The sequence below is a fragment of the Schistocerca cancellata genome, chromosome 2, assembly GCF_023864275.1.
Source record: "Schistocerca cancellata isolate TAMUIC-IGC-003103 chromosome 2, iqSchCanc2.1, whole genome shotgun sequence".
NCBI classification, from domain to species: Eukaryota; Metazoa; Arthropoda; class Insecta; order Orthoptera; family Acrididae; genus Schistocerca; species Schistocerca cancellata.
Window position 1 is genome coordinate 515,851,669 of NC_064627.1, and position 27,896 is coordinate 515,879,564.

The 27,896-nt window shown below is 39.5% G+C and overlaps 1 protein-coding gene across 2 annotated transcripts in view; it reads right to left on the minus strand.

The window, feature by feature from the left end:
* Nucleotides 1–27,896, minus strand: part of LOC126162064 (putative ATP-dependent RNA helicase TDRD12) — a 429,957-nt gene that overhangs the window by 320,998 nt on the left and 81,063 nt on the right. For both annotated transcript variants that reach the window (XM_049918325.1, XM_049918324.1), the window contains exon 5: nucleotides 22,939–23,027. In XM_049918325.1, coding sequence (XP_049774282.1) covers nucleotides 22,939–23,027 — 89 coding nt within the window. The remainder of the gene's footprint in view (nucleotides 1–22,938; nucleotides 23,028–27,896) is intronic.

The following is a 27,896-nucleotide window of genomic DNA, read 5'->3' on the forward strand; positions in this document are numbered from 1 at the left end:
TCAAAAATTGATTATATATAATTTACAATATTTTTTAACCTTAATACAACAAGCAGGCAGGCCAAAGCAAAAATTACACAACAGAGGCTGCATTTATGTTGTTCTTGGTGTCTTATATTGAGTTTTCATTTCAGGCCTCAGCCTTGGTGCAGCTCCTAGCTTTGGTACAGCCTGTACTAAGCCAAGGAGCGGTGCAGTCAATCTAATGAAGACTTATATTATGCAATTTCGAACAAACATTAATGGATTGGTAGCATCAAAAGAAAACATTAAAGAGCCATATAACAAATGAAACACTCTGTGCAATATTCCTTAATATCCAGCTGAGTATAAGTGAAAATGGAGTCATCACATAATAATAATAAACCCATTGTGCAACTTGGAGAGATCATCTATAACCAGCCACAAATCACAATTTAATGAATGGATTCAGCCAAGAATTTATAGTACGACACACAGCCATGCAGTCTTCTTGTGATTTTTGTACAATATGGCCTCTGTCCTCCTCTATCAAAGTACATGCACCAGAAAATTTGGTGAAAAAGTTTTGGATGCCAAATCTTGCATAGTCTTGGGGGTCCATGCCTCAACTTTAGCTTGTTACATCCTGAAAGAGGATTCTTTAAGCTTCAGAAGCCATGTGGTTTGATTTTGGATGCAAGCTTGCTTACGGCCCAAAATAATCTCTTAAAACTATTACTTTCCATACACAGTGAATATGTTTCAATGTGAGAATGAGTAAACAGAAAGTAAAATTAATGACTGGTTTTGTGCCAGCAAAAATACAACACTGCATATGTGAAAATCAACTTCAGGCAATACGCTGGAATAGCACAAATGAAAATCCAGAAAGCTAGAATTTTAAACACACTGTACAACTGGATTAGTTCTTTCCCAGTTCACACTGAATAAATTGCCTATACTGTCTTGTTCAGATTCTGATTAAATATACTGGCTTCCCAATGTTGTTGCAGGTGCTTTTATGATTTTAAATACGTGCTGCTCTGGACTCCAGCAAGTACCTTTAGCAGATGGTGAGTGGAAGGAATGAGCAGAACAATACAGATGCATAAAGCTGGCAAATGTGTCTTTTTGTTCTAACAAAACTCCACATACATTTCCCACCCCCAAGCATTGTCATAAATACAAGCAACATACTGCCTGGGAAGTACTGTTGTAGTTTAAACAGTTGGAATTTCTTTAAATGCTTTAACTGTGAATGCTGCACACCATCACTGGCAACTCTGCTTAATCTGATCTTGTTTAAACCAATGAGCTTGAACTGGTGATTTTCTCTTGTTCCAGAAATTGTGTCAGTTTTGCCAAAGTACCCTTTTTTATCAAACTGAATTAGTTCAGTTTCTTTCTGTTCAACATAAAGAAGACAATGCCTGTAGTTTTGTCACTGCAAAACCTAAACAGATGAAGAGGTATCAAAATTTGTTTATATAAAGGCCTCTGCAAACTATAATGAGCTGCCAGTCTTTTAGCTAATTCTATCGCAAGGAGATTTGCCACAGCTGGTTTCAAGGACACAACACTTGGAACTGATAAAATTCTCAAAGTCCTTGTGTTGGGCAGCAGATCCATCACTACAGTAGTGAATATGCTCGATTTTTCATACTGTTGTGTTGAAATATTTTATCAGCCTCATTGCAATGGTTTCATGATGAATGCAGTAACTAATAACATGGACGCTTATTTTCTGAAGTTCTTTACCACCAAAGTAGACCATAAAGGGATGTAATGTGGCTTGGCTGTTCTCCCAATGAAACCCTTGAAAAGCATCTTGAATGACAAATGAATAGTTCTCACAAAAATCCATCAAAATGATCTCTTCACCATCTGCAATATTTTGTTTCAGTTGCTTCAGATATGAATTTGTGTGTTTTGAAAAGAAATGGTGGCCTGTCAGACCACAAATGTTTAGAAACCACTCCTCTACAAACTCTTCTGCAGTGGTATGGCGTGTGTCTAGTGTATCCCTGTCAGTATGAACCACTGTTTGTATTCTATTTCTTCTTGATCATATTCTTTGAAAGTCTGTACCAAATAGGTTTCCAGTGGAGGTTTTCCAGGACGTTGTTCACAGCGTTGCAGCAAGCAGTCTTTTGATTTCAAACAGCACACAGTTTTCTTGATTAATTCCTTGTAGTTTGGCATTTTGATGTATTATGCACACATAAACTGAGTGTGAACAAGTAGCATCTACTGTAATACACCACTCCACAAAATTTTGAGAAGCCCAATTCACTGCTATTTTGCTTATGATAGGCTACGAACATTACTTTCAAGTTACAAATTAGGAGGGATTTCTGCTCATGAACTCTTTCACTATCCACTCTTACTGCCATGCAATCTTTTTTGCCTGGACACAGCCAAGAAGATTAATCATCTTTAGGGACTCTGAGGACTTTATGTTTGACCTTATCATCGAGTCTTTTCCTTTCCATTGTGCACACGCTACCAAGATGGCAGCCTCCATCTGTAGTTTACTTGCCTGTTTCACCATTATCAAAAACCATTAAACTCTTGGATAAATTATAGTGACCAATTCCAGCCACTGGCTTTGATCAATGGCATAACACCTAAGCCAAATATACTACATAGTAGTGATATTTGAAGGCAAGAGGCTTACTTGTAAACAAACAATTAATATCACAGAAAGAAAAGGCAGTACAAATGCTTGGGATAAATTACAATCAGTTCATGAGATAAATCATGCAGTGACAAATTATATAAAGATAAATGAAATATATATAAAAAAGACACCAGAAAAAAAGGCAATACAGTGAAACCCCTATATTATGTTTTTGTGCAGTCCAGATTCACAAAATGCAAAACTGAGGAAAATGCAGAATTGAGGAAAATGTTAAAACCCCCAAAATATGAGCAAAAGCACATGTAATTGGCATATATGATTAAAAATCACAATCCTCTCCAATACTTTTTATAAAATCTGTCTACATGAAGGAAATTAAATGTACAATACAATGTTTATATAATAATTACAGTAATGAATTTCATCAGTTCTTACAGAATCACAGATATGCAACAACAAGTAGAAACTAATGAAAAAATTAAAATTGGTATTTGGGTACAATGCAATCACGCTGTTCTCTGACAAGCTATGACTACAAATTATACGTTGAAAACATATGTTTTTGAGAGGTCATCTTTTGTCCTCACCCAGAAAAAAGCAAAAACTAATGAGCATGATGAATTAACCAAAAACATCACAGCAGCTAAGTGGTTAAACCATAAGCATAAATTCGGACATCTGCCTAATGACATACTTTGTCACCATTGCTGTTCTTGTTTAACGTTTTTCTTATGAGCTGCATTTCATATGCTCACTACTGTTAGAGTTACTTTAGGCTTGATGAGAAAAACAGAGATGTGAAAGAAGAGATTAATTCCCCAGTTGATGTTACAAGCTTATTAGAAGTCTGTTCAGAGAATTTCTGTACACTGTGCGCTCAGGTGCTACAGTTTCACTTCATACCCTAAACCACTGCTGCCCATCTTTACACTCTACAGTGTGTGTGTGTGTGTGTGTGTGTGTGTGTGTGGTGCAAAGTATATACACGAGTAGTTCTGCAACTTGATCATGTCGGATTTGAACACGAAAGTCTTTAAAATGTTCTATCACAGAATCCTTATTCTATTTCCGTGTGACATCTCCCTCTTAGCACATAATCTGCATGAAAAGTATATTTTCAGCTTTCATCCCGACCTGCACTCCCGTCGCTGAAGGGCCACTCCCCCTCTCCACACATCCAGTAGGTGAGCTCATTTTACGTTTGTTAGGGTGGTGGGGTAGCTGTGCTGGCTATTGGGTGACTTAACAAGACGTCAGCCAATACCAGCACACTAGCCAGAAATGGGCAACATTTCCTCCATTATAGCCGAGCATATTCTACGAGACTCAGTGTTTGAATTTAAAAGGTTGACGATTGATATTGTTGTTGAATAAAGTACATTGGAAATACATGCAAAAAGATGAGACAGAGTTATAAGTGGCACTAGAAAAGCGACCCTTCATTACGTATTGGCTCGCTCCAGAACACTTCAAGTTGATTGTACTGTTTTTCCATTACCGATGCAACCTAGCAGTAGTTGCATCATAATTGTGCGTGAAGTTAAGTGTTGCAAGTTGTGGTGGCAACCTTGATCATGCATTATGTCACGCATTTCTCCTCTCACATCTCCCCTCTCCCCAATGACCTAAAATATTCCCTTAATTTTGCCACCACCCATAGTGCAAAACATCTGTCTTTTGAGCCACATATAGTTTTTTCAGTCACATCAAATGTTACTAAGAAAAAAATGGGACGAAGTATAGTGAGACGTTGAGTAAGAACTTAGATTCGTGGTAAACCTTACTAGAAAGAAATGTAAAATTGGGGCATGTTTAGCATTGATCTTATGGGTTTTTCACAGAGGCTATGAATTTAGGGTGTAGAATCACGAAAAACGTAAAATCCAAGTTCCTATAAATTATCATCATAGTTTACACAAGCAGGTGAAAGAGCCACAGACAACCTTTAAAGTCCACCACAATATCAGGCATTGTAAGCTTGTAACATTAGGGAATAATGATGATAATAAATACTGAATTAAAGGGGAATACAGTAGGAAAGTGGGGGATTCTGGGTGTGGACAAACTGAAATCTAGCACAACAACTGCAAAATGAAACAAATAGTAAAATATGAGAAATGTAAAAAGGACATAAACCAGGAATAAGGAGAAAGCAACACAGAGCTCCTAAATGAAAAGGCACTACACAAGTAACAATAACTCGTAAAAGAAAAACAGTTGTTGGAATTGGCAACTAGAATTCTGATATATAAGTTAACACTAGGAAGACCATCTGACCAGTGAGCGTTGTTGAACATTTAATAAACAGTGTACATTTTAATTTATGAGGTGTATTTTTCATGACTTTTAATCTGCCTTTGTGGTTTATAAGGCTATTACAAAAACTTAAACAATTGTAAACTTTTTTACCTTAAAGGACTGCAGCCAGACATTCTGTGGGGTGAGATATTTTTTACATTGGATGGATTTTTTCATCCGCTTAGCTGATTTCATTTCATTGTTGCAATCTCATTTCCTCTCTCTCTTTATTTTTACTTTATTGCAATAGTGGACATACTTTAGCTGCTGTTCTCTGTCAATATGCTGTTGTGTTCAGCAGAAGTTTAGTGCTCCTCCTCAGTACTATGGCACGCCGGTGTCTTGGTTTGGATGAAGAATTACTGACTTACGTGAACAGTTTACCAGAAAAAGATTCTAAAGGAGAAGGTATTTTTGAATGCGATGAGTTGGATGATAAAAATGACAGAGATTATAAAGATGACAGAATATCAGCCCAACAAAACAGAACAAGGCAAATCAACATTTCAGAAGATGACTATTCAGAACCTGTACAACATACGAAAAACCCAGTGCATACATTCGACTCCAGTAGCATCACAAATCAGTTCTCGCGGCCAGGGAAAAAAAGGGAAAAATCGCATCCCCTTCAGCATTTGGAAGCTTGAAGTGCAGAGGCTGCTGCCAACGAAACAACATGGACTCAAATTGCACCAGGGCATGCACCTGGGAAGATTAGGGCATCACAACATGTTGATAAAAACTCCTACGCCAATGTGTAATGCTAAAAAACTTTTATACTCAAAGGCAGTTACTTGAGTGCATGGCGAGTGTTGATAGATGATAATATTCTACAAAACATAAAAAAAGCTTTACAAAAATTGGAGCCTGAGAATCTCCAGGATGACACATGAGTACTTGATATTGCCCAATTAGAAGCCAGCTATAATGTATGTACAGGGAGTGTATGGAGAAAAGATCTTCTCCCCTGAAACTTCTACGGTATCAAGTGTAAGGGTCTGTCATTTTCTTATCGCACTATGGGTAGAAATAAGTTCACAGAACTCATGCGATTTTTAAGATTTGATGACAAGTACACTTGGGCCAAAAGGCTCAAGCCCAATGGCTTTGCAGCAGCTACCCCAGTCTGGGATTCATTTGTAGCTAACTGTATCCAGAACTATAAACCAGTTACATTTATAACTGTAGATGAGCAGCTCCATCCATGCAAAGCTCACTGCCGCTATGTACAATACATGAGTAATAAACCAGACAAATTTCGTCTGAACTTCTGGCTTGCAGCAAATGCCGTTAGTAAATGTATGATGAATGGACTTCCTTACTCGGTAAACAAAGTGACAGACCGACAACATACCTGTTGCAGAGCATGTTGTTACACATCTCATGAAACCTTACACTTTGAAAGGAAGAAATATAACACAGACAATTTCTCAATAGCCAAACATCCTGCAAAACAGTTGAATCACGAGAACATAACCATGGCAAGTACAATGAAGAAAACCTGAAGTGAATTTCCTCCATCAGCAAAGTTTACTACCGGATCTTTGTTTGATACTGTTTTATACAAATCAGATGACACAACAACCACTTCCTATTAGGGGAAGACCAAGAAAATTGTTTTTCTATTGAGTTAAATACACCAGTCAGTCACAGTGGACAAACAAACACAGAAAAATAAATCTCCCTGAGAGTGTGAGTTTCTACAGTGGACAAACAAACACAGAAAAATAAATCTCCCTGAGAGTGTGAGCTTCTACAGTTCCACTGAATTTAGAGTTGATATTCTGGACCAGATGTCTCAAGTTTGGTTGCCTCAGATGGCCTATGCACGTGTTTTTCAATGTCACAGAGCTTGCCAAAATCAATGCCCGCATCCTTCACAGAAAGACAATAGGCGAGAAAATTACGCAGCAAATGTTGCTTTTTTTTTTTAATTTAGCAGAACTCTTTCTATGTATGTACAATCAAGGAAAGGAACTGTTCATACATTCAGTGCGGCCACCGAAATACATAAGGTAACGGTGTGGAAGACATGCCAGGTAGGAGAACGAAAAAGTTTGGAAAAAACTAAAAAACTGTGCGTGCAAAGCACGAAATTCATATGAGGTCCATGTGCCAGTAGTGTTCAGTATGTGTGTGCAAAGTGTTTTGACAAAGATGGTGGCTTAGATTGAAAAGATGATGTAGAGATGGGAAAAAAGTTATTTTCTCATAATTGCTACAGCAATTCGTGTCCATTTTTCGTTATTTTCCGTAATAAATACATGTGTATGACCTGTTTGGGGCTTTGAATGAGTACAAGTCATACAGATAAGAAATGTTATTGTATGATTATATACTTATTTACATTTGTAAGTTTAGTTTAAACTGATTTTGTATTTACAGTATATTCTTTACTTCAATCTTTTTTGTTTAATTAAATATCGTACGACAAGCATAATGCACTACTGACCTATAAAGACACTGTACTAAAGAAATTTAAGAAGTAAAGCTGAAGAAAAACTACACCGGTCAAAAGACCAGTAGTGATCCTTCTCCGCAGCTTGTGTAAATTCTAGTTGACGATTCCCAAGCTTCATTATTTTCAGTAATTTTGCAGTAGGTGTGTGCAGCTTTTTGTTATTGGATTTCAGTTTTTGGTGTTGCTTCCAGTACTGCTGTGATAAACAACAAATCCAGGAAAATGAAAATGACATAATAAAGGAACATGGCGCAGTAAGACCAACATATTATCATGTTGCTATGCATCTCCATCTCCAGTGGTGACTCCTCCAGCAGAGGTGGAGTGTGCGCTGATATGAAACTTCGTGGCAGATTAAAACTGTGTGCCGGACTAAGACTCGAACTTGGGACCTTTGCCTTTCACTGGCAAGTGCTCTACCAACTGAGCTACCCAAGCACGACTCACGACCCGTCCTCACAGCTTCAATTCTACCAGTACCTCATCTCCTAACTTCCAAACTACACAGAAGCAAAAGGCAAAGGTACTGAGTTTGAGTCTCGGTCCGGCACACAGTTTTAATCTGTCAGGAAGTTTCATTAAGGATTTTGTTTGGAATTACTCTGACAGATTAATAGTTTGCAATTCTTGTACTTGTGGTATCAATAAACAAGTGTTTACTATTTTATAGGTCGTTTCACTGTGCAGTAGTCACTACACAAATGGAGATGACGGAACTGAGCTGAGACACCCAATTCCTGAAACATGTTTCATCTAAAACTCTCTGCTCAGATTGTGTGGACACTGTAGGGTAAGCAAAAAAGTGGTTACCCAGATGGATGTGACCAGAGGTGACTAAGAAAGGGCAGGAGAGGAATCATCCACCAGTGGATGCACTGTAGTGCCTAGAAGAGATGGCAGTGGCTACTGCCTGAGAACGTGCAGATGGAGCTGTCCTCCACTTTCAGCATAAATGCCTTGCACACCTTTTGTTGCTGGAAGATTCTGGGCCCCATCTGTCCCCACAATCAACTGTACATAACCAGACCAAGGTGCCCAGGCAAAACTTCGGTGCTGGCTTTGGGCATGGGGCTGTCATCAGCAGGTGAAATAGCATGTGCAGATGGCAGCCATGCAGAAGCTCTGCAGGACCCTTAATATCTATGGGCGTGACTGTGTAAGAACTTAAAAAATATGCACCTTCCACAGTACTGTCACCAATGTACTCAAGCATTTGAGATTTAGTTGCAAGTGAAAAGGTGGGTCCCAAATGTATTGGCTGCCATTTGTTGCACAGAAGTCCCTAAAGGATTGTGGTAGAAACTGGGGATTACTGTCCATCACCAAAGTCTGAGGATAACTTCAGTGAAAGAGATTTTCAATGAGGCTATAATGGTGCCTCCCTGCACTGTGAACCTGAAGATGAGTATATACGGGAAGCGGGAATATCCATCAATCACAATGAGCGAGTTTGTTCTTAGAAAGGGGCCAACAATGCTCAAGTGGACCCCACAGCCACATGCGCGGGTGTAAGCCATAGAGAGAGTCCTCTTGGGAGCTACTTGCTGTTTGGTGCACTTGTTGCATTACTGAACCATCTGTTCTATTTGTTTGCTTCTTTCAGGCCATTATACATGGTATCGCACCAGTATTTTTTTCCTGGATATCCTACAGTGGTTGGAATATACACGCACAGAATGACAGGACATAATGAGAGGGGTATGACTATTCACGGCGAAACGTGCCGTAGCCAAGGACACAACTCCATCAACAAAAAGCAACCGCTGCCATTGCTAAAAATATTGATAAAGAGGATCCGCTTTCCTTTGCAACAAGTGGTCTGTCCACCGCTGCAGAATGTTGCGATGCACGTGTTGTAAGCCGGGATCTGCACCCATGGCTGCCACGATGTGCTTGCCCATAGTGGGGAATGTGTCGACTGTGAGCTGTGCTTCCTCATGGAGATAGAAACACAGATTCCATTCTTCGTTGAATGACTGACTGGAACCCATCATCAATAGCCAGGAGAGGGCATTTGTATGCTTATACACAGTACAGAAGTGAATTTAATAATTGTATCTGCTTAAGAAAAGCACCCAGCACTGTAACAGGTTAACTGTTTTATTAGGGAGCTGTTACGACGGATCGAACAGTGAAGTAGTGACTTATGGTCCATTATGAGATGAAACTTCACCCCATGCAAAAAGACAAAATTTTTTGAGTGTGTATGATGGCTAAAGCTTCTTTTTCAATTTGGGAATAATTCCTTAGAGCTTCTGTCAAGCATTAGGTATTGGCTGCTCAGTCCCTCAGAACAGTGATGTGCCAGGATGGCCTGAGGGGTCAGCTGCCACTATTAGCTATTTAGTACACTGGAATGTGCTGAACTTGAGGCCGAGTGAAGACAATCTTTCATAGTGTGAAATGCAATCTCGCAATCCTATGTCCAAGCAAATGGGGCATGCTTCTTTTGTAATTGATTCAATGAGTGAGTGATCTTTTAAGCATTGAGAATGAACTTATTGCAGTAGGAAACCACCTCGAGAAAATATAACAGTTCCTTGACGCTCTTCAGGTGGGATAGTGCTGTGATGATTTCCACGTTAGTGGTCATTGGTTTGATACCTTTGCACAATAAAATCAAATGAAATGTTGTGTGGCTAGGGCCTCGTGTCAGGTTGACCGGTCACCTGGTGCACTTTTTTGAATTGACAGCACTTCAGCAACTTGCGCGTCAATGAGGATGAAATGATGATGATGACGATGATGATAAAGAGAACACAACACCCAGTCCCTGAGTGGAGAAATTTCCGACAAAGCCGGGAATCGAACATGGGCCCCTTAACATGGCATTCCATCACTCCGACCACTTAGCTTCGCACAAAATTACTGGTCCCAAATATTCCGTTGATGGCTGAAAGAACTGAGATTTGTTGAGGTTACACATTAAACCTGCTTTGTGGAGTGTGTAGAACAGCGTATGCAGTTTCTGGAGGAGGAGGAGGAGGAGGAGGAGGAGATTAGTGTTTAACGGCCCATCAACAATGGGGTCATTAGAGATAGAGCACAAACTCAGATTAGGGAAGTATTGGGAAGGAAACTGGCCATGCCCTTTCAAAGGAACCATGCAGGCATTTGCCTGAAATGATTTAGGGAAATCATGGAAAACCTAAATCAGGATTATTGGATGTGGGTTTGTACCACCGCCCTCCTGAAAGCGAGTCCAGTGTGCTAACCACGGCACCATCTTGCTCAATCAGATTCTAGAGATGGGCCTCAGTGGACATGCCCGTTACTACAATGTCATCAGGATAATTTATACAGCATGGCATATTTTGCAATAATTGCTCAAGAAATCTTTGAAACAGGGTGAGAGTGCTTGGAATCCCGAACACTAAGCACTTGTATTTAAAGAAACTGAAGGAAATGTTGACTACCAGGAGCTGCTGTGACTCTTCATCAAGCGGAAGCTGCAGGTAGGCTTTGGTTAAGTCTGTTTTTGAGAAATATTTCTCACCAGCTAGTTTGGTCATTAATTCAACTGTCCATAGTGTCAGATAAGAATCAATATGAGTCTGTCCATTTACTGAAGTAGCTGCAAAGGCTCAATTTTCTGGATGGCATTTTTATGACTACCAATTGCATTGATCACTGACTAGAAGCAACTGGTTCAGTGAGACCCAATTTTGTTAGGTGATCAAGTTGTTCGTTAATCTGTTTGTTAACAGCTAGTGGAAGAGGGGGTACTCTGCAAAAGTGAGTGCAAGTGGAAGATTTAAGTGCGATGTTGGCTGCGAATCCCTTTGCATAGCCAAGTCCAGGAGAGGTGATGTCAGTGCGTTCTTTGTATAACGCCTGTAAGTCCTGAAAAGATACTTCGTCTGACACTAAGTTGACAGTATCTGTAACTGTAAAACCAAATGACTTGAATGCATCCAGACCAAAGAAATTTTCTGGTGAGCTGCTACCAACTAGAAGGAAAGTTAGTTGCTAAGCAATACTTTTGTATTTGGTGTCAACTGCGACTAGGTCATTCAGAGGAATGGTTTGCTTTTTGTAGTTTACAAAGTGCCAAATGGCTGGAGACAGGAGAGGTGCACCATTTTTCCAGCAGCTACTTGCAGTAGTATTGGTGGAACATTGATGTGCACTGTGATGAACAATTTGTTGGGTACAGAACTGCTGGCAATGATAAATTTTATGTCCATAGGCTTTTCTTGCAGTTGTCAAGAAGGGCTGCTATGTGTCCTGAGTTATTGCACTTGGGGCAAGTTGCCAAGCAATGGCACCAGTCTCCCCAGGAATGTTTCCTAAACATGCTGAGCAAGATGGAAGTGGAGAGCACCCAGATTGTTTACATGCTGAGGCACATACAGAGGCTTGGATCTGTTCACGGGCAGGCCACACAGCCGCTACCGCTGCATCGTCCAAGACCACCAATGCCTGGTGCCCACCGTCTGGTATACTGACAGCTGCTGTGTATGCCCACGTCTCTAATTGTTGGCTCACTGCATTTGAAACTTCGAAAGATTGTGCGAGAGCCGGAACTTGTTCAAGTGATGGGTCATCAAACTATAGAGCCTGCTGTCTAACTTCACTGGATGCATGGATGGTGTAATATGCAATTTAAACCACAGCCATAGTATTCCCGATTCATCATCTGTCATTTGTAGCCGACCCCATTTAAATTAAGACGCTTACAGCGCCATGTACTGGTAAAATTTTCATCATCCCCTCCCCCATCAATAATATGCTGTTCAAATTTGACATCATTCTGAGCAGTGGTTCTTTGTCTACAGTGTTTTAAAACCGGAACTTTAAGTGTGGACATCACGTACGTATAGACTGATACTTATATCTAAAAGAAAGATGATGAGACTTACCAAACAAAAGCGCTGGCAAGTCGATAGACACACAAACAAACACAAACATACACACAAAATTCAAGCTTTCGCAACAAACGGTTGCCTCATCAGGAAAGAGGGAAGGAGAGGGAAGCCCACGTGGAATGTTTCCCTCTATTATATTCATAGACTGATACTTATATATATCCAATTCAATTCATGCAGTTAGCACAGTATTTTACACCCCAAAATAATACTGTGGTGCCTTTCTCGAAAAATTATATAAAAAAGAGAGAACTACTCACATGGTGTGTGTTTTGTGTGAAAAAGCTGTCTCAAAAGGCAATGTTATCAACTATAAAATGATATTGCCTCGAACTGCAATAGTGGTGATTAAGAATGTTTATGGATTACAAAAGGAAACGATTTTGATACTGTTCTGACAATACTCATGTTAGCTACAAATATGTGACATACGTGTGACAGTTAGTAATACTGAATTTATCTGCCTCTCTGAATGTACCATTTGCCATGAATCAGATGGAGAATGACTTGCACACAGGGCAGGCAGTTAAACAGTTTAGTATCCATACACCAATATGATGATCACGTGCCTGTTGCAGCTTCTTTCTACACAGACATAATGTATTTATACTGTAATAAAATGAGCAGCCCGGCTTCACTTTTTATGCTAATTAATTTCTATTTTATGCTTAAAGGATTCAATTAATTCAATAGGATAGGTGCCAGACTGGTTACTACAAGCCAATTTAAGCTTTCTACAGTGTGCGCACAAATCTGAAACACGTATTAGGAAATGAACATGGAGATATGGGATATCAAGCAATGAAATATCAATATTCACAAGTACTTACGTATTAAAATGCTGATAATGAGCATCAGTAAATGACAAAAATCTTAATAATTGGTGACTGACTGACAAAAAATAAATATATACCCTCTGCTCAAGGAGCAAGCTTCTCTCAGGGCATTTACCCTATGCAACACTAAAGGTGCAGTCTGTAGAATTACAAGTTTTGGCATATAATGGTACGAAGCTCAAGAAAAGCAGAGGATAGCTCCCAAGACTAGGTTGATGGCGAGCTGGCAAAAACTGGCACGGTAGATTGCCATCTGGAATAGCCAGAGACCCAGCATGGCAACCAGTATAGTCTATATATGACTGCGCCCTCAGATTATGGATCATCAAAATGGGATGATCTGCAATACTCTCAGCAATACTGCATGGATCAGGCAGTAGTGACAGGCAATGCCAAAGCTACCATTTTCAAGCAGCAGCAGATAGAGGGGCATCTTGAGCCTTCTGATGCTGCAACTGAACAGCACTGTTTCACAAGGTGTTCTCTTGTCCTTGCACTTAATTTCCCACAGCTTACTCTCGCTGATCAGTCCACGACACATTCTGCATCCAAAGAGGTGTAACATTACAAACTTGAGAATTCCAGTAAATCTTCTTGGTGTCCATTTCTCCATCAGACAAAAAAATCCTTCAGAAATATGTTGCAATCAGAATTTTTGTGTAAACAACCACATGCTTCTGTCACTGGAAAGTCTCTTCTATGAAGGATAGATTCCTACTGACTTGTTATTTTCTAGTGGCACCTTTGGTGTAGTTGCTCTGCTCTGTCACAATCATTCTACAAGGACAGACTGGATGGCCTAGAGCATTGGTGTGCAACCAGCAGCTCATTGCCAGATCCGGCCCTCAATTGGTTTGCACGTATGCAGGCATGTGTGCACATGCATGCATGTGCGTGTGCTCTATATACCTATGAAAAACATGTAGAATTTTGTCATGGCTGTGCTCCCATCAGTGAAGAATTTTGAGAAGATGGACCATAATCATTTTTCTAAAAAAGTACCAATACTATGGGCAACACAGTTCAAGAGAACTGGCACATGAATTACATTGAAACAGACGCACCCTATGGCATACTGAATACTGCAGTATGTTCAATGTTGCATGAGCATTTGACTGTAACAAATATCTGTTCTGGTGGATTCTCCATAATTCAAACAAAACTCAAGAACAGACTCTTATCAGTTTAGTATAAGCAAATGCTCAAAAAAATACTATCTAGGAAAAGCAAAAGCCGTATGTGTCATAACAGATAACAGAACTTTGATATGTCTGTCTGAGCTGGAAACTACGCAACAGATAACTCTGGGTCATATGAACCAAAAACAACAAGGGGGTTTGTTCACAAAGTACTTCCAAGAAAATGATTGCTTGTTTCCTTGGCTACAACAGACATGTTGCAGCCAATGAAAGATCAGAACACTAGTTAATGCTGAACGGTACACAATTCTTTTGCAACTAGTACTGATGAAACTAGGAAAGACAACTGAAAACATATCATCATTCTTCATAGTGACAATGCCAGCTGTAGCTCAGAACTGATTATTCAACAAAGAAAAACACTAAATTAATGTCTCACTGCCCATTTTTTAATTCCCTTTATATAAAACAAAAAAAAGTTGCTTCACGGAGATTACCAAAACTGTTTAGAATCCATAAAGAGCAGAATACTTTGAAAAACAATAAAATGATTTGTTTTTATAGGTGGCCTATTGGTCGGTATTGTCATTAGGAAACCATTCAATGCAGCAATAATCATAAGAATACCTTCTTTAAAGACTGTCTGGCTCTTTCAGATGTAGTAAGGACTGTTGTACAATTTTCGGGTGTCGTAGTATGACCTGTATTTGCTTTCGATAATACGTCAAAAGGTTTGCATTGCAAAATGCTGAAACATTTCTCACTGATGAAGTAATTTTAAATTTTGCAGTGTAAAGTGTGTGTGTTCTGCACTGCTAGGTAACAATCTGAAGTATACAAAATGTTACAGTTCAATATGTACTACAAGTGTAATTAAGAGCATTATTTGTACGGGGTGGTTTGTTGGAAATTTAATTTTTCTTAAATATTCACAAATAAAAGTAAAATACATGTATTGGAACCTGTAAGCCATTATGTACTAAACATATTAGCTCTATTGTTTAAATAATGTGGGATCTCGCCCATTTATATCATTACAAAGATGGATACCGATGATGACAACATAAGCAGCAGTGGTTCTAATGACATTAAAGAGGGATCACTTGTTAGCAACTCTTTCATGCTTGTACTAGTAATTAAAGAGTGAGGACAGTTTACAAAGATAATTATTTTTTTTCCTTACTGTTTTTCATGTGAAGACTGAATTTAATACACACATTGCAATAGTTGCATTGCTTTGGCTTCAGCCTTTTGCCTGTGACTGCTGTGGAAGTTGACTAGACTGATTTATCTAAAGGAAAAATAGAGTGAACATAAGACAAATAATACATTGAACTGAAATTCTGCTTTCATCATACAAAATAGTTAGTTTGGATGAAAGTATGAAGTGCTTTTAGAGACTTAGGGAGAAGTTATTGTTTTGGAACACTTCAGCTTAGTTTTTTAAACAAGAAAAAAAGGAACAGGACGAGATGGATAAAGACATGTGAAAGCTGCATATCCTAAATTGAGAATGGCTGATGTATCATGTACCAGTTTTAATGCCTTAAAAACTTTGTGCATGTTTTACTCAGTCATTGTACACAGCTTTGATTCGTAGTGTCTTGTGATGTTCTGGGCATTTTGCTTTATTTTCTAGCATGCGGGAGAATTACAAATGTCAGTGCAAAAGAAAACTCTGAACCTCAAAGTGAATCACAAGTCACTCTTGATAAGGTCATGAAAGTCTCCGAACATTTACATCTGATTAGAAATAACACATGTGCATTTGTAACTCTGATTACTTTAGGGACCTAATTATTCATTCCATCGTATCATAAGCATGGACAAATTACCTAGTTTAGTGCTAAAGTGGGGTCATTTCTACTTTTGACATCATATTTGACATTACTGCCATCATTCAAGGGCTTAATAAAAAATTAGTGGATGGCACACAGTCAAGGAATCGTTCCCAATCAAGATCAGTATGCTGGTAGAAAACTACTGAGAAAAAGTGTCACAGTATTAAGTAATTCAAACACTTTACAAAGGAATCATAACTGTTTGCCAAATGTGAGATCAGAAACAGATTTTGCAGCGTTTGGTTATGAGTTTTCGGTGTTATACAATTTCAGTCTTATTTCACGTAAAAACAGGCAGAACTAAACATTCCTGCAAACGACAATAATATTAATCATTAATGATTCCTGCCAATGGTAAGACTGTTACTGTCAATCTGAAACGAAATTAGTATTACAAGAAACAGATATTTTAAAACCCAGTTTCTCAATCTGAAAATTTAAGAATGATTAGATTCTGATCCATTATTGTGATACTAAGAAATGCATCCTAGAGCAATATGCAATCTAGTCAACTGATCAAAAGTTAATGTCAATGTCCGAGAAACTGTGAAAGGGTCTCAACTACCATGATTCACACATTGATTTGTAACTTACTTCTCTCACCAACATTAATCACTGTGAAACTGAAAGAGTAAAATTGCTCTGTGAGGATTTTTCACACTGAGAAGTGGATTAGAGGGCAAGTCAGTGCACTGAAAAAGTGTGTTTGTCATTTGGGAATACTTCTCTCTCTTTGGCCATGATCTTTCATTGGCAAAATGAATTCAGACACAAAAGAAATTCTCTTGCAGATGATAGTTCTCAGGTATTTATACAATAGTTAATCTCAAAGACATTTTAAATTCTGTTTATATTTTTATCATATGGCTTTGTACTTCAAAAGTGTACTTTACCTTCTAACTTGTGCTTTCTTGGGACATTCTTAGGCCTATACCTGTAATGCAATGTAACTAAAAAAGTTCAGTCTATGGTAGCTGTCAACTGCCTGCAAAAATCTACCAGCATACTTCATTGGAAGATTCAGCTTTCCCTTTATATCAGAAAATAATGATCCACTGTTGTCTGGCATACTTCCTATGGTCCACACTGTTCATCACAGAACCAAGTAGAAAGTCACAAAAGAGGTAGACAAGACATCAGTAATACTTTGAACACAAAGTCACATGGAAACAAGTTCTACATTGATCCAATTATTCTGAATCAGGTTCCTAGGAATCATTACATTTAAAGACCAGAATACAGAGTTCACACTGATGTTTGTTACCTGCCAATAACCATTTGGTGGCAAGGCATCAACCTACAAATGTTGCAACTTTGTACAGTAAAAAACTGTACTTTTTAAATTGTTTAACATAATTGGTTTGAGTGTGCTGTGTCCTCCTGCCAGAGTGTGCAAGTGTGAGTGTGCCAAGTGTAGTGTAGTCACACGTGTACTTAAATCACTTGACAACTGTATCAGCATGGGCCAGCCACAAAAGGCCACCTGTAGGAAGCATGCACACAGCACGATCTCCACTGCACAGTCTACCAATGACTTGCGCCTATATATATGTGCGGAGTGATGCTGACTTACCCTCTCTATGTTCTTCATGTAGTACTGCTCACATCAGTTGTTCTGCGTATCACTTGTGTTGCACCTTTTATACAATTCTCGTCTTGGTACGTGTGGAGTCATGATAGGCTTATTTCTATTATTGTTCAGAGGTTTTTGAATAAAGCCATATCTGAGTTACTTGCATCAGTTTCGTGTATTACTTGGTTACTAAATAACTGGTGATGAGTTTGCAACAGTTACCGCATGTGCAGTCTTTAAGTACAGTTTGTCACGTTTAGTCATTATGGATGCCGTGCTGCCGGCCCTGACTGAATAGCTTATTTAGGCAGTGACCACTATGTTAGCTTCCACTAACACACAGGGCACCACTCCACCGATCCATACACCCATTTTTCCTCCATATGATCTTCCAGTTGAGGATTGGGAAGCTTATGAAAAAAGATTTGGGAAGCATTTTTTGGCTTTTGGTGTGAAAGACTCGAATTTGTGCAAAGCCTTATTCCTCTCATAGATTACACCTAATGTGTATCAATTACTGTGTTAGCTTGCCCCTTCATAAGAATCGACAGCTCTTTCTTTTGATCGCATGTGCAGTTTATTGTCCAACTACCATCGTAAACGAATGCATGTCATAGCAGCATGAGTTGAATTCTACGATGCCACAAGAAACTAAACCAGTCATACTGGGTAGCCGAACTTAATGGCGTTAGCCGTAAGTGTCAGTTTTTACTGATACTCATAATGACTCTTATGCAGACACTATGGTGTGTGACAATGATCTGTTTAGCTCTGAACAAGCAAGTACATCAAAAGGCTTTACTCTGTGGAAACCACCCTTTGGCAGAAGTTTTGCAAATAATCTTCTGACATTTCCTGTGCAGCGGGTAACCAAATTGAACCATGGGGCGACATGGTAGTTATGTCACAATATGTGCCCAGTAGGACGACAGATAGCTTGCACAAGGAGGCGGCAGTGGTAGTGGTAAAATGTGGACCCAGTGCTTAGCAAACCAAGACTGGCCCAAGCAGCTGCGACCGCCAGCGTTCTCTGTTTCTGTCTTGTCCTTACTATTGTGTCCTGCACAAACATTCGGCGTGGCCTGAGCACTGGGCTACTTGTAATGCTTGCCAGAAGAAAGGCCGCATCGCCTCCACGTGTCATACACCAAAGGTTGCTAGGATATGAATATGGATGTAAACTGTGTGACTACAATGCCTGTGACTTCTCCCAAGTTGTCTATCATGTTGTGTTTTTCACCAAGTGCTCCGGTTGCAAGTCAACATTACAGAATACTCAAACCTATGTGAGTTTAAGCTGACAGCCGCTTAACACCGGTCAGCAGAAGCTGTTCAGTCACAACAAACAGAACGTTGTGCTGCTGAGACAATTTACATATCTGCCTCTTACAAGTCAGTGATTCGTTCTATTACATTTTTTGTGGCTGCTGATGCCGGTGTTGAGAACTTTTTCAGGATGGACATATTTCAGGCATTTGGATTTTTCATCTTGTGTCTGATCAGGTACAGTGTTCTCAATTGGAAACACTGTGTGAGGATCTTCTGGACTTCTTTGGGAGTTATAGGTTGTGCTAAGAATTTTTCTGTTCCTATTTCTTTGAAATCCCTGTCTTGGCCCCATTTTTGTTGTGTGTGTCCTATTCCTGTCACCTTGAAAGATCAACTGAAAGCAGAATTGGACAGACTTCAATCTCCAGTGGTGGAGTAATCTGTTATGGCTAGTCCACAGGTTGTAGTCCAAAAACCGTCAGGGAAACTTCGCCTCTGTGGCGACTTCAGTATTACCGTCAATTTGCAGTCGATCGTGGATACGTATCCTCTTCCATGCCAGGAGAGACTGTTGGCAAAAATATCGGGTGGCCAGTAATTCTCTAAAATTGATCTGTCTGAAACATATCTGCAGGTCCCTATGAACGAAGAATTTCGGGAAGTTCTGGTTTTCAATGCCACTTTTGGTCTCTATCAATATTTGCGCCTTCCTGTTGGTGTGGTTAGTGGTCCTGCTATTTTCCAACAACTTTTAGAGCAACTGACTATGCCTGTCCCAGGTTGCATTAATTATTTGGATGACACTATCATGAGCTCCTCCATGGCCCATCACTTGAAAAATTTCCACATTTTGTTTTCTGTCTTACAGTCTGCAGGATTAAAATGTAACTTCACAAAATCTCAGTTTTTTCAACCTTCTATTGTTTATTTGGTGTTTGAGGTCTCCTGGGATGGGGTTTGCCCTCTGCCGGACCAAGTTTCAGCTTATGAATGACCATAAACCATTGGTTTCCTTTTTTTAACTCTCACACTTCCTTGCCTGACAAACCAGCACACTGTCTACAATGCTGGGCCCTGTTCTTGTCTCATTACATTTAAAAAAATCTATTTTTTGACCTATGTCTGAACATGGTAATGTGGATGCCTTGTCCCACCTATCTGTGGGCCCTTATCTTGACTTTGATTGTGAAGAATTACTTTGCTTCCATCTTGATACTGAAATGCAGGCTGTGGTGAAGGCGTTCCCAATTACAAGCTCGTGCATAGTAGCTGTCATTGCCACAGACCAAGTTCTCTGACAGGTAGTTCGGTTTGTTCAATACGGCTGGCCAGATAAACTGCCAGGTCGGTCTTAGGATCCCCTGCACAAATATTTTTCCTACTGGATTGCATCTCAGTCTTCGACGGTGTTTTGCTGTTGTCCATGGAAGCTCTCTCTCCCTGAGTAGTCATTCCTGCCATGTTATGGCACATGGTTCTACGCCTTCTCCATCAGGGCCATTGGGGAGTTTCGTGCACTAAACTGTTAGCTAGGAGACATGTTTTTTACCTAGGGATTAATGGCGAAACTGTCCGTTTTGTTGTGGCTTGTGAGTAATGTGCCCAACAACAGGCAGCTTCCAGGGTGTCTCTGCCCCCTGGCCCAATCCACACCAGCCATGGGAATGCATTCATATAGACTCTGCAAGTCCCTTCTTGAATTCCTACTGGTTCTTGGTTGTGGATGCACATTTTGCCAGTTTTCTTACATCCTCCAGTGCATGTCGATGTCAGCTGAGGTCACAATTCACATAATTTTTCTACTGATGGGTCGCCTTGTACCTTAAGTTTCCAATAATGGGTCCCAATTCATTTCTCACACCTTTCAGCTGTTATGTTCCCGTCATGGCATCCGTCATGTTATGGCTCTGCCATTCCCCACTCAATCAAATGGCGAGGCAGAATGACTAGTGCATACGTTCAAGTACCAAATGAAAAAGTTCCCTGTGGATTCTTCAGCAGACAACACTCTTCTCTGTTTTCTGGGCACCTATCGCTTCACATCTATGGGGGAGTGGAGCCTGGGTGACATGCTTCACAGCCGGCAGCCATGCACAGTCCTCCACCTTCTGCGGGCTGCACTGCACCTGCCGCAATTGGGTTCATCTGGCCACTTAGTGGTGGGATTGCCAGTGTGGGCATGAGGTTTTGATTGCCAGTCCAAGTGGATACCGGTCACTGTTGTCTGGCTGGAGATAAAGTCTTTGTGATACCTGTAAGGCCGATAGGCTGGTGATGCACCACTCTGATCAGTTAAGCCCCCACTCTCTGCCAGAGGCCACTAGTTCATGAGTAAGGCTCCCGTTGCCGCAGCCTGTCCTGCCACCTCCACCTCGAGCCTGTCATCATCTGCTGCGGAGCCAACCCTGTCTCACTGGCTGCCTCACTCACATGCGGCACCCTGGGGTTCCAGCTCTCGCGTTCCGGGCACAGATCCATCTCTGGCCTTGGGTCTGCTGTCACAGCCTGCTGTTCTGATTGGGCTGCCTCCACCAGCGCCCTCACCATCATCGCTTCAGCCATTATCACCAGTGGGTCCACCTCTATCTCTTCTGCAACGGGACCTGCCTGCTGAGGATGATGCGGATATGGCGATGGTACCATAACCCTGTCATCCCATGTGTGTCCACTGCCTTCGGGCGTTCCTGCATCTTGGCACATTCTGGCCCTACGTCCGATGCCTGCCACGTGCTTCATCCCAACACCACCGTCAGCACCGGCTGCTGCTGCTCTGGATGCAATGGATGCGTCCCTAGTCAGGCTGCTGGAGTCTCATCCATTGCCTGTGCAAACCTTTTTGCACAAGGGAGAGGCGTGCTGTATCCTGCTATTGTGTGTATGTGTATGTGTGAGTGTGCTGAATGTAGTGTCACCACGTGTGTGTGTACCTAAATCAACAGCCAACTCTGTGATGGCCGGCCACTAGAAGCCACCTGCAGGAAGCATTCACATGGCACAGTCTCCGCCGCACCATCTATCCGTGACGCATGCCTATATATGCGTGGAGCAGCACTGACCCACCCTCACTATGTTCTTTTAGTTTGTACTGCTCACAACAGTTGTCCGATGTATCACTTACGCTGCATCTTCTATATGGTTCTTTTGTCTCATTTCGTGTGGAGTCACAAGAGGCTTATTTCCATTGTTGTATAAGGCCATATTTGTGTTACTTGTATTGGTTTTGTGTATTACTTGTTTACTACAGGGTACTTTATGTAAATGACCTCTACAAGAAGCTGAGCATCAGCCAGCTCTCCCTCTTTTCTAGCTTCCTTTTCCAAATATGATAAATTTTAGCAAAATGAATCTGAATAAAATTATTTTATCTATATATCACCTATCAGCATGTATATTCTTCAAGCTATTTGACCAGTCACTGCTCCTTCAAAAATGTTTTTTACTGTGAATTATGTTCTCATTCAGAAAACTATCCACTTAGTGTTTAAAAATGATGAAGTAGCAAAAGTAAATACAAAGAAAAATCAAAAGAAAATTGGCTGAATTACTATGAGAGATCATTAGGTTGCATTTAATTCAGAAATTAAAATTCTCTTTGTAAATACGGACCGATTTTCTTTTGAGAGATATGACAGAGAAAGGAGTGCAATGCAAATTTACTGATTAAATCTTCCTACTTCCGAGTTCTGTAATTGATGAAATATTACATTCGTGAAACAAGAAATGACAATAGAATAAGCAAGCAGCAGTAATAAAAACCAAGTAAAGGTGATGGAGATAAGAAGAGCAAAAGATACAAATGTAACTCTTAAAATTTGCAGGTGATGCTACAGACTGAGACTGCTGCCTACTAAACATAAATAAGTCAATAATTTACAATCACAGATCTCAACATTAAAAATTAAAGTTGTAAATATTCTTTCTTGGCAGCTCTAGGACAATCTCTGCAAATAATTTGGCCAAATTTTTCAACGTACTCACTTTTACAAGGAATGTCACGGAAATATTTACTTTCTGAAAACTTTTGAATTACATCGAATCTCGCCATGCTTACCACTTCAGACGCATCACAAGGCAAACTCTCAGAATAAAAGTCACTCTCACTACCACTCGAACTGTCATTCAGCCCACACTGAAGGAGATCTGCAACAGGAAAGTACTTTTCAACTGATACTGTGTGCTTCATTTGCATAAGATATACTCTGAACAACCAGTTTAATACATTTGAAAACACACTGTGCAACAGACTGCTTAAATATAATAACCATATATCTTGGAAATACTTCTCATTAAATTATAGCCTTTAGTTCTTCCAGACATGATAGAATCAGGAAACGCAACAGCAATTTTTACTGAAAATTCAGTTTAAGGCTACAACAACAGAGCTATACCAAGTTAATAACTAAAATAGAACTAACTTACTAAACAAGCAAAAATTATATAGACTACATTTATTCGAATAGCACAGCATTTCTTTTTGTATGTTAAATCAAGTTTTTCTTCTCACTAATATTTCCATTATCACTTTCTTTGCTAATTAACTTGACAATTATCAAATAGTGTTGTAAATGCTATCAAGTAACCTAAGAATGCAGTGACACATTGCAAAAATGGGAACAAAAGTCCTTAATGCAACCTATAAATTTCTTATATCTTTTAAATCATATTTTCCATTGTCTGTGAAACCTTGGAAGGTAATGAAATCAATACTTGGTCAAAAGTCATGACAAAGCAGAGTGTACACAGGTAAAGGCACTTGACTTGCATTTATAAGTAGCTTGCTAATCCACATCCAGCCATCCTAATTCAGTTTTTTCCATGACTGCCCTAAATGTATTATTGTGCATGCTGAGATGGTTCATTTGAAAGGGACACAGCTAAATTCCTTCACAGTTGTTGTACCTGAGCTTCTGCTTCAGTTCTAAAGACCATGTCATCAACAGAACATTAACAGAGCAAACGTGGTAAACCTGAAAGATGATGGTATATTTTTGAAAGGTTTCTGTGAGCCAAATGCACCCTAAATTTCAATTACAGTTTAAAGAAATCACATAAAACTTAAATATGAATGGCTGGATGGGGATCTGAACTCCATTCCTTCTCCCAAATGCAAGTCCAGTATCTTAACCACAGCACCACCTACCCGAAATAAAATTTCTTGGATGTGTCATTCATGGTGTAAAATCTGGCAATGAAAATTTCCTTTCTGTTAAGTATAAACAGTCACTGAGAGGCAGAAAGAAAATGCCAATGAAAGTGATAAACACCATGCAATACTTGAAACTATGGAAAGTACTAACAGTGAGTTATTCAGGGATTTACTTAACATTCATTTGTGAGCATAAGCCCCGATTTGAGAAAACTGTATCACTTTCAACAATAAGATCTGACATGCAAGTGCCACAATAATGTGAGATGTTTCAAAAGTTCTGTTAGAAGATCACTGTGGAAGCAGAGATATAACTACACTGGAAAACAAAAGAAAACACCAACTGTTGTACACTTTACATTTGGTAATATTAATTTTGAGGGGAGGTGTGGGAAATTCTCAGTTACTTACAGCATTGATGCCTAAGTGGTCAAATCATCAGCTACAAAGAATTAGAGAAAATCACCTTAAAATTAAGAATTTATGGAAGTGCTTCTTACAGTCTATCAATTAATTGCCAAAGAAAATACATTTAATTAATTGACATATTGACAAATAGTCTGTAGCTGATTACTATATAGAGGTGATGAACATAATGAAATGGTAATTCCCATTATCTGATCATAAATTTCTCCACTATTACACTGTATGAGTGCAATTTCAATCTGGTTATATAATTTGATAATTTACAAAGTATTTTTTTGTGAACAGATCTATTTCAATATGTGAGAGGTTGTTAGAGCACATCAGCATAAATAACTCTTTCAATTGTGATATCTCAATCTGTACAAACAGAATAATGATGAGTATTGTAAATGTATATTTGTTACTATGGATAATTAAATAAGTAATCACTTACCTGGAGATGTTATTTTATTGTGCTATCAGTACAGTAAAATGTGTGTGTCTCAACTTTAGTACAGGGTTTTACTGTTCACAAATTCTGACCAACAGAAGTGTGCACATAATAAACACAGGGACGGTCAAAAGAATATGACAAGATCACTGCTTTTCACAACATACAACATACTTCAGCACAAAAATTCAACAAGGATACAATTTGTTTTGTTATCATTATTACTGTTGTTGATTCAAGCTGTTGCTCTATGGCTTTTCCTTTCATAACTGTCCCTCTATCGTACAAGTAACAGTAACACACAAGACGGTACATTACTTCATGAGTAATTCATATATTGGGGTTTCTGTAATATCTCCTTACCAACCGCAGATACTTTTAAAGGATGTTACTGTAGGTTCACACTGGTCTGACAACAAATCCATGTCTTGAGGTATTTATGAGAAAGGGGAATAAAAATATTAAAAACTTACACCCACTCTCAACCCTGTGCACATGTGCAAGGTTTATTAAAGCTCAGACACTGCTAAAATAGCTAGATACACAATCTTAGTTAAAACCACATTTGCTCTCTCTCATTCTCATTAATCCCTACCTGCAAAAAATGATTAATGTAATAGGAAGGCTAAAATAGTAACACAGAGATGTGCAGCAGGCCAATTACTTACACAAAAGACATGGTTGGACCTCTCTAGTATTCTAGGGAATGAACTGGACATTACACAATCTTAACATTTGTAGTAACTTTCTCATACTGTCAGGTAAATAGATTGCATACCTCTGCCTCTAGAATGAACATAAACCACAGTCAGCTAATGTGGTGTACACCAGACACTGATGCACTCCTCTCGCTTGGACCAAAAAGCCATGCATCATCAAAATATGACCTATGTGTAGACATGTGACAAGTATGTCACCTCATCTGTGTGACTGGAAAGATGTTTATCATGGCCACGTCAGTTATTTTACTAGCCATAGCTTATTATCATCATTTCCAGTCATTCTTTCTCCCATCCAAGACTCCTTACCTCAAAAGTGAAGAAAACAGCACACTGAACCAAATGATTATCACATGCCTCTTTGGATAGCACATCTGTTAAAACATTTCCCTGGATTGTCATGTGCCCTGGTACCCAGCAACATGACAGGTCATCCCCAACCTTTGTTGGCAGTGAAGGTAGTCCTGGAATTCTAAATTACTTCATCTGTTAGCTACAAGCATTGTAGAGATTGAAGAGGACCTTTTTTTTCATTTAGCATGAATACATCTAATCTGCTCCAGTGCCCTCAAAATTGTGTGTAGCTCTGAATTAAATACAGAAAATTCATTTGGTAGAGTTATCTAGAGGACACAATCAGGGACAACCATAGAACAGCCAAGAGACCCCAGCTCATACTCACTTGTGAATACAGGTATACAGTTTCATTGCTCATTTAAAATTTTGTAGCATCTTGAATTAAAACCTATGCCATATTACAGCCTCTCCTTTACATCACAAAATTAAAATTACAGGAATAACACAGAATAAATATATGTAGAAGGACACTTTGGAGTTGCCCTAGAATAGTTTTTCTTACAAGTACTTACGATGATGATGATGATGATGATGATGATGATGATGATGATGATATTTGGTTCGTGGAATGCTCAACTGCGTGAGTATCAGTGCCTGTACAAATTCCCAATATTTGCACTGTCCTTTCTCGCCACTTCCACAAATAATGATGAAAATGATGAGTGCAGCGCAAACGCCCAGTCTCCAGGTGGAGAAAATCCCTGTTCTTACAAGTACTCTCATGCATCAATTCTATGTCCAAAAAAATATTCTTATACAATACAGAGCTGCCTGCACAGCAAACCTGTAATATAGCCAAATCCAGCAGGATCAGGTTTCTGACAGCAGAGTGATACCTCCTAAACCTGTACTGAGAGAGTATAAGGAGATTCCTGGTATTTAGCTCCCAAAATAAGCAAGGTGTGACCATATATTCCAAGGAATTTCCCAGACAACCCATTACAGTAACTCTACTGATGCATGTTCGGTTCTTTCATGGTTTGAGAAATGGGTGGTATTACAGGGAGCACACTGTAATCCTTTGTCCCACATGAATGTCAATAGCTGCTTGGACGCCTGTAACCAGGGGGATAGTAGAAAAGTGGTATGTGTTAGTTACAAACACAGCCACCCCACTTTTGGCCTTTCCCCATAAAGGTGACCCTAACAGTGGAAGGTACAGCCCCACAGGAGCATCAGTGACTTTGGTGTTCACTCAATTCATTTCAATTCAATTTATTGCCATGAATTTTAGACACATTATCTGGAAATTCTAAACAGGTGATACACATTCTATAATCATAGTGACATACAATATTTATTATGTATACAGTAACAAGTTATGTTAACAGAACCACTGAGAATATAATGTAGTAATAAAACAGAACACTGAAAATAAGAATTAAAAAACACATTAAATGAAAGGAATTAACCCAAGTTCCAAGTGAGCAACTTCCAGCTTATAGTATGTGATTTCCTGCTGGCAGCCTCAGAATAATTCAAGGTTTGCCAACTAACACACTGTACATACTTCTAAACCTAACATTGCTACACTATTCTACAACACACACCCTGGTATGCGGATGTCTCCACAATCACAAAATCTATGCATACCTGTTTGGGTAGTGATAGCATTCATACCCCCCCCCCCCCTCCGTCTCTCCTCTCTCTCTCTCTCTCTCTCTCTCTCTCTCTCTCTCTCTCTGTGTGTGTGTGTGTGTGTGTGTGTGTGTGTGTGTGTGTGTGTGTGTGTGAGGTTGCAGTGTTAGGGGTAGTGGTTGCATCATTTCCATCTCTCTCTGGGCATTTCCAGTGCTGGATGGTACGGAGCGCACTCAAGTCGTACTGTCGCTAACTCCAAATTCCATGCCAAATTCAGCTGGTATTCTCTGCCCTTACTAACAAGATTCTTGTGATTCATTACAATGGATTCCTTAATAATGCTGCTTCAA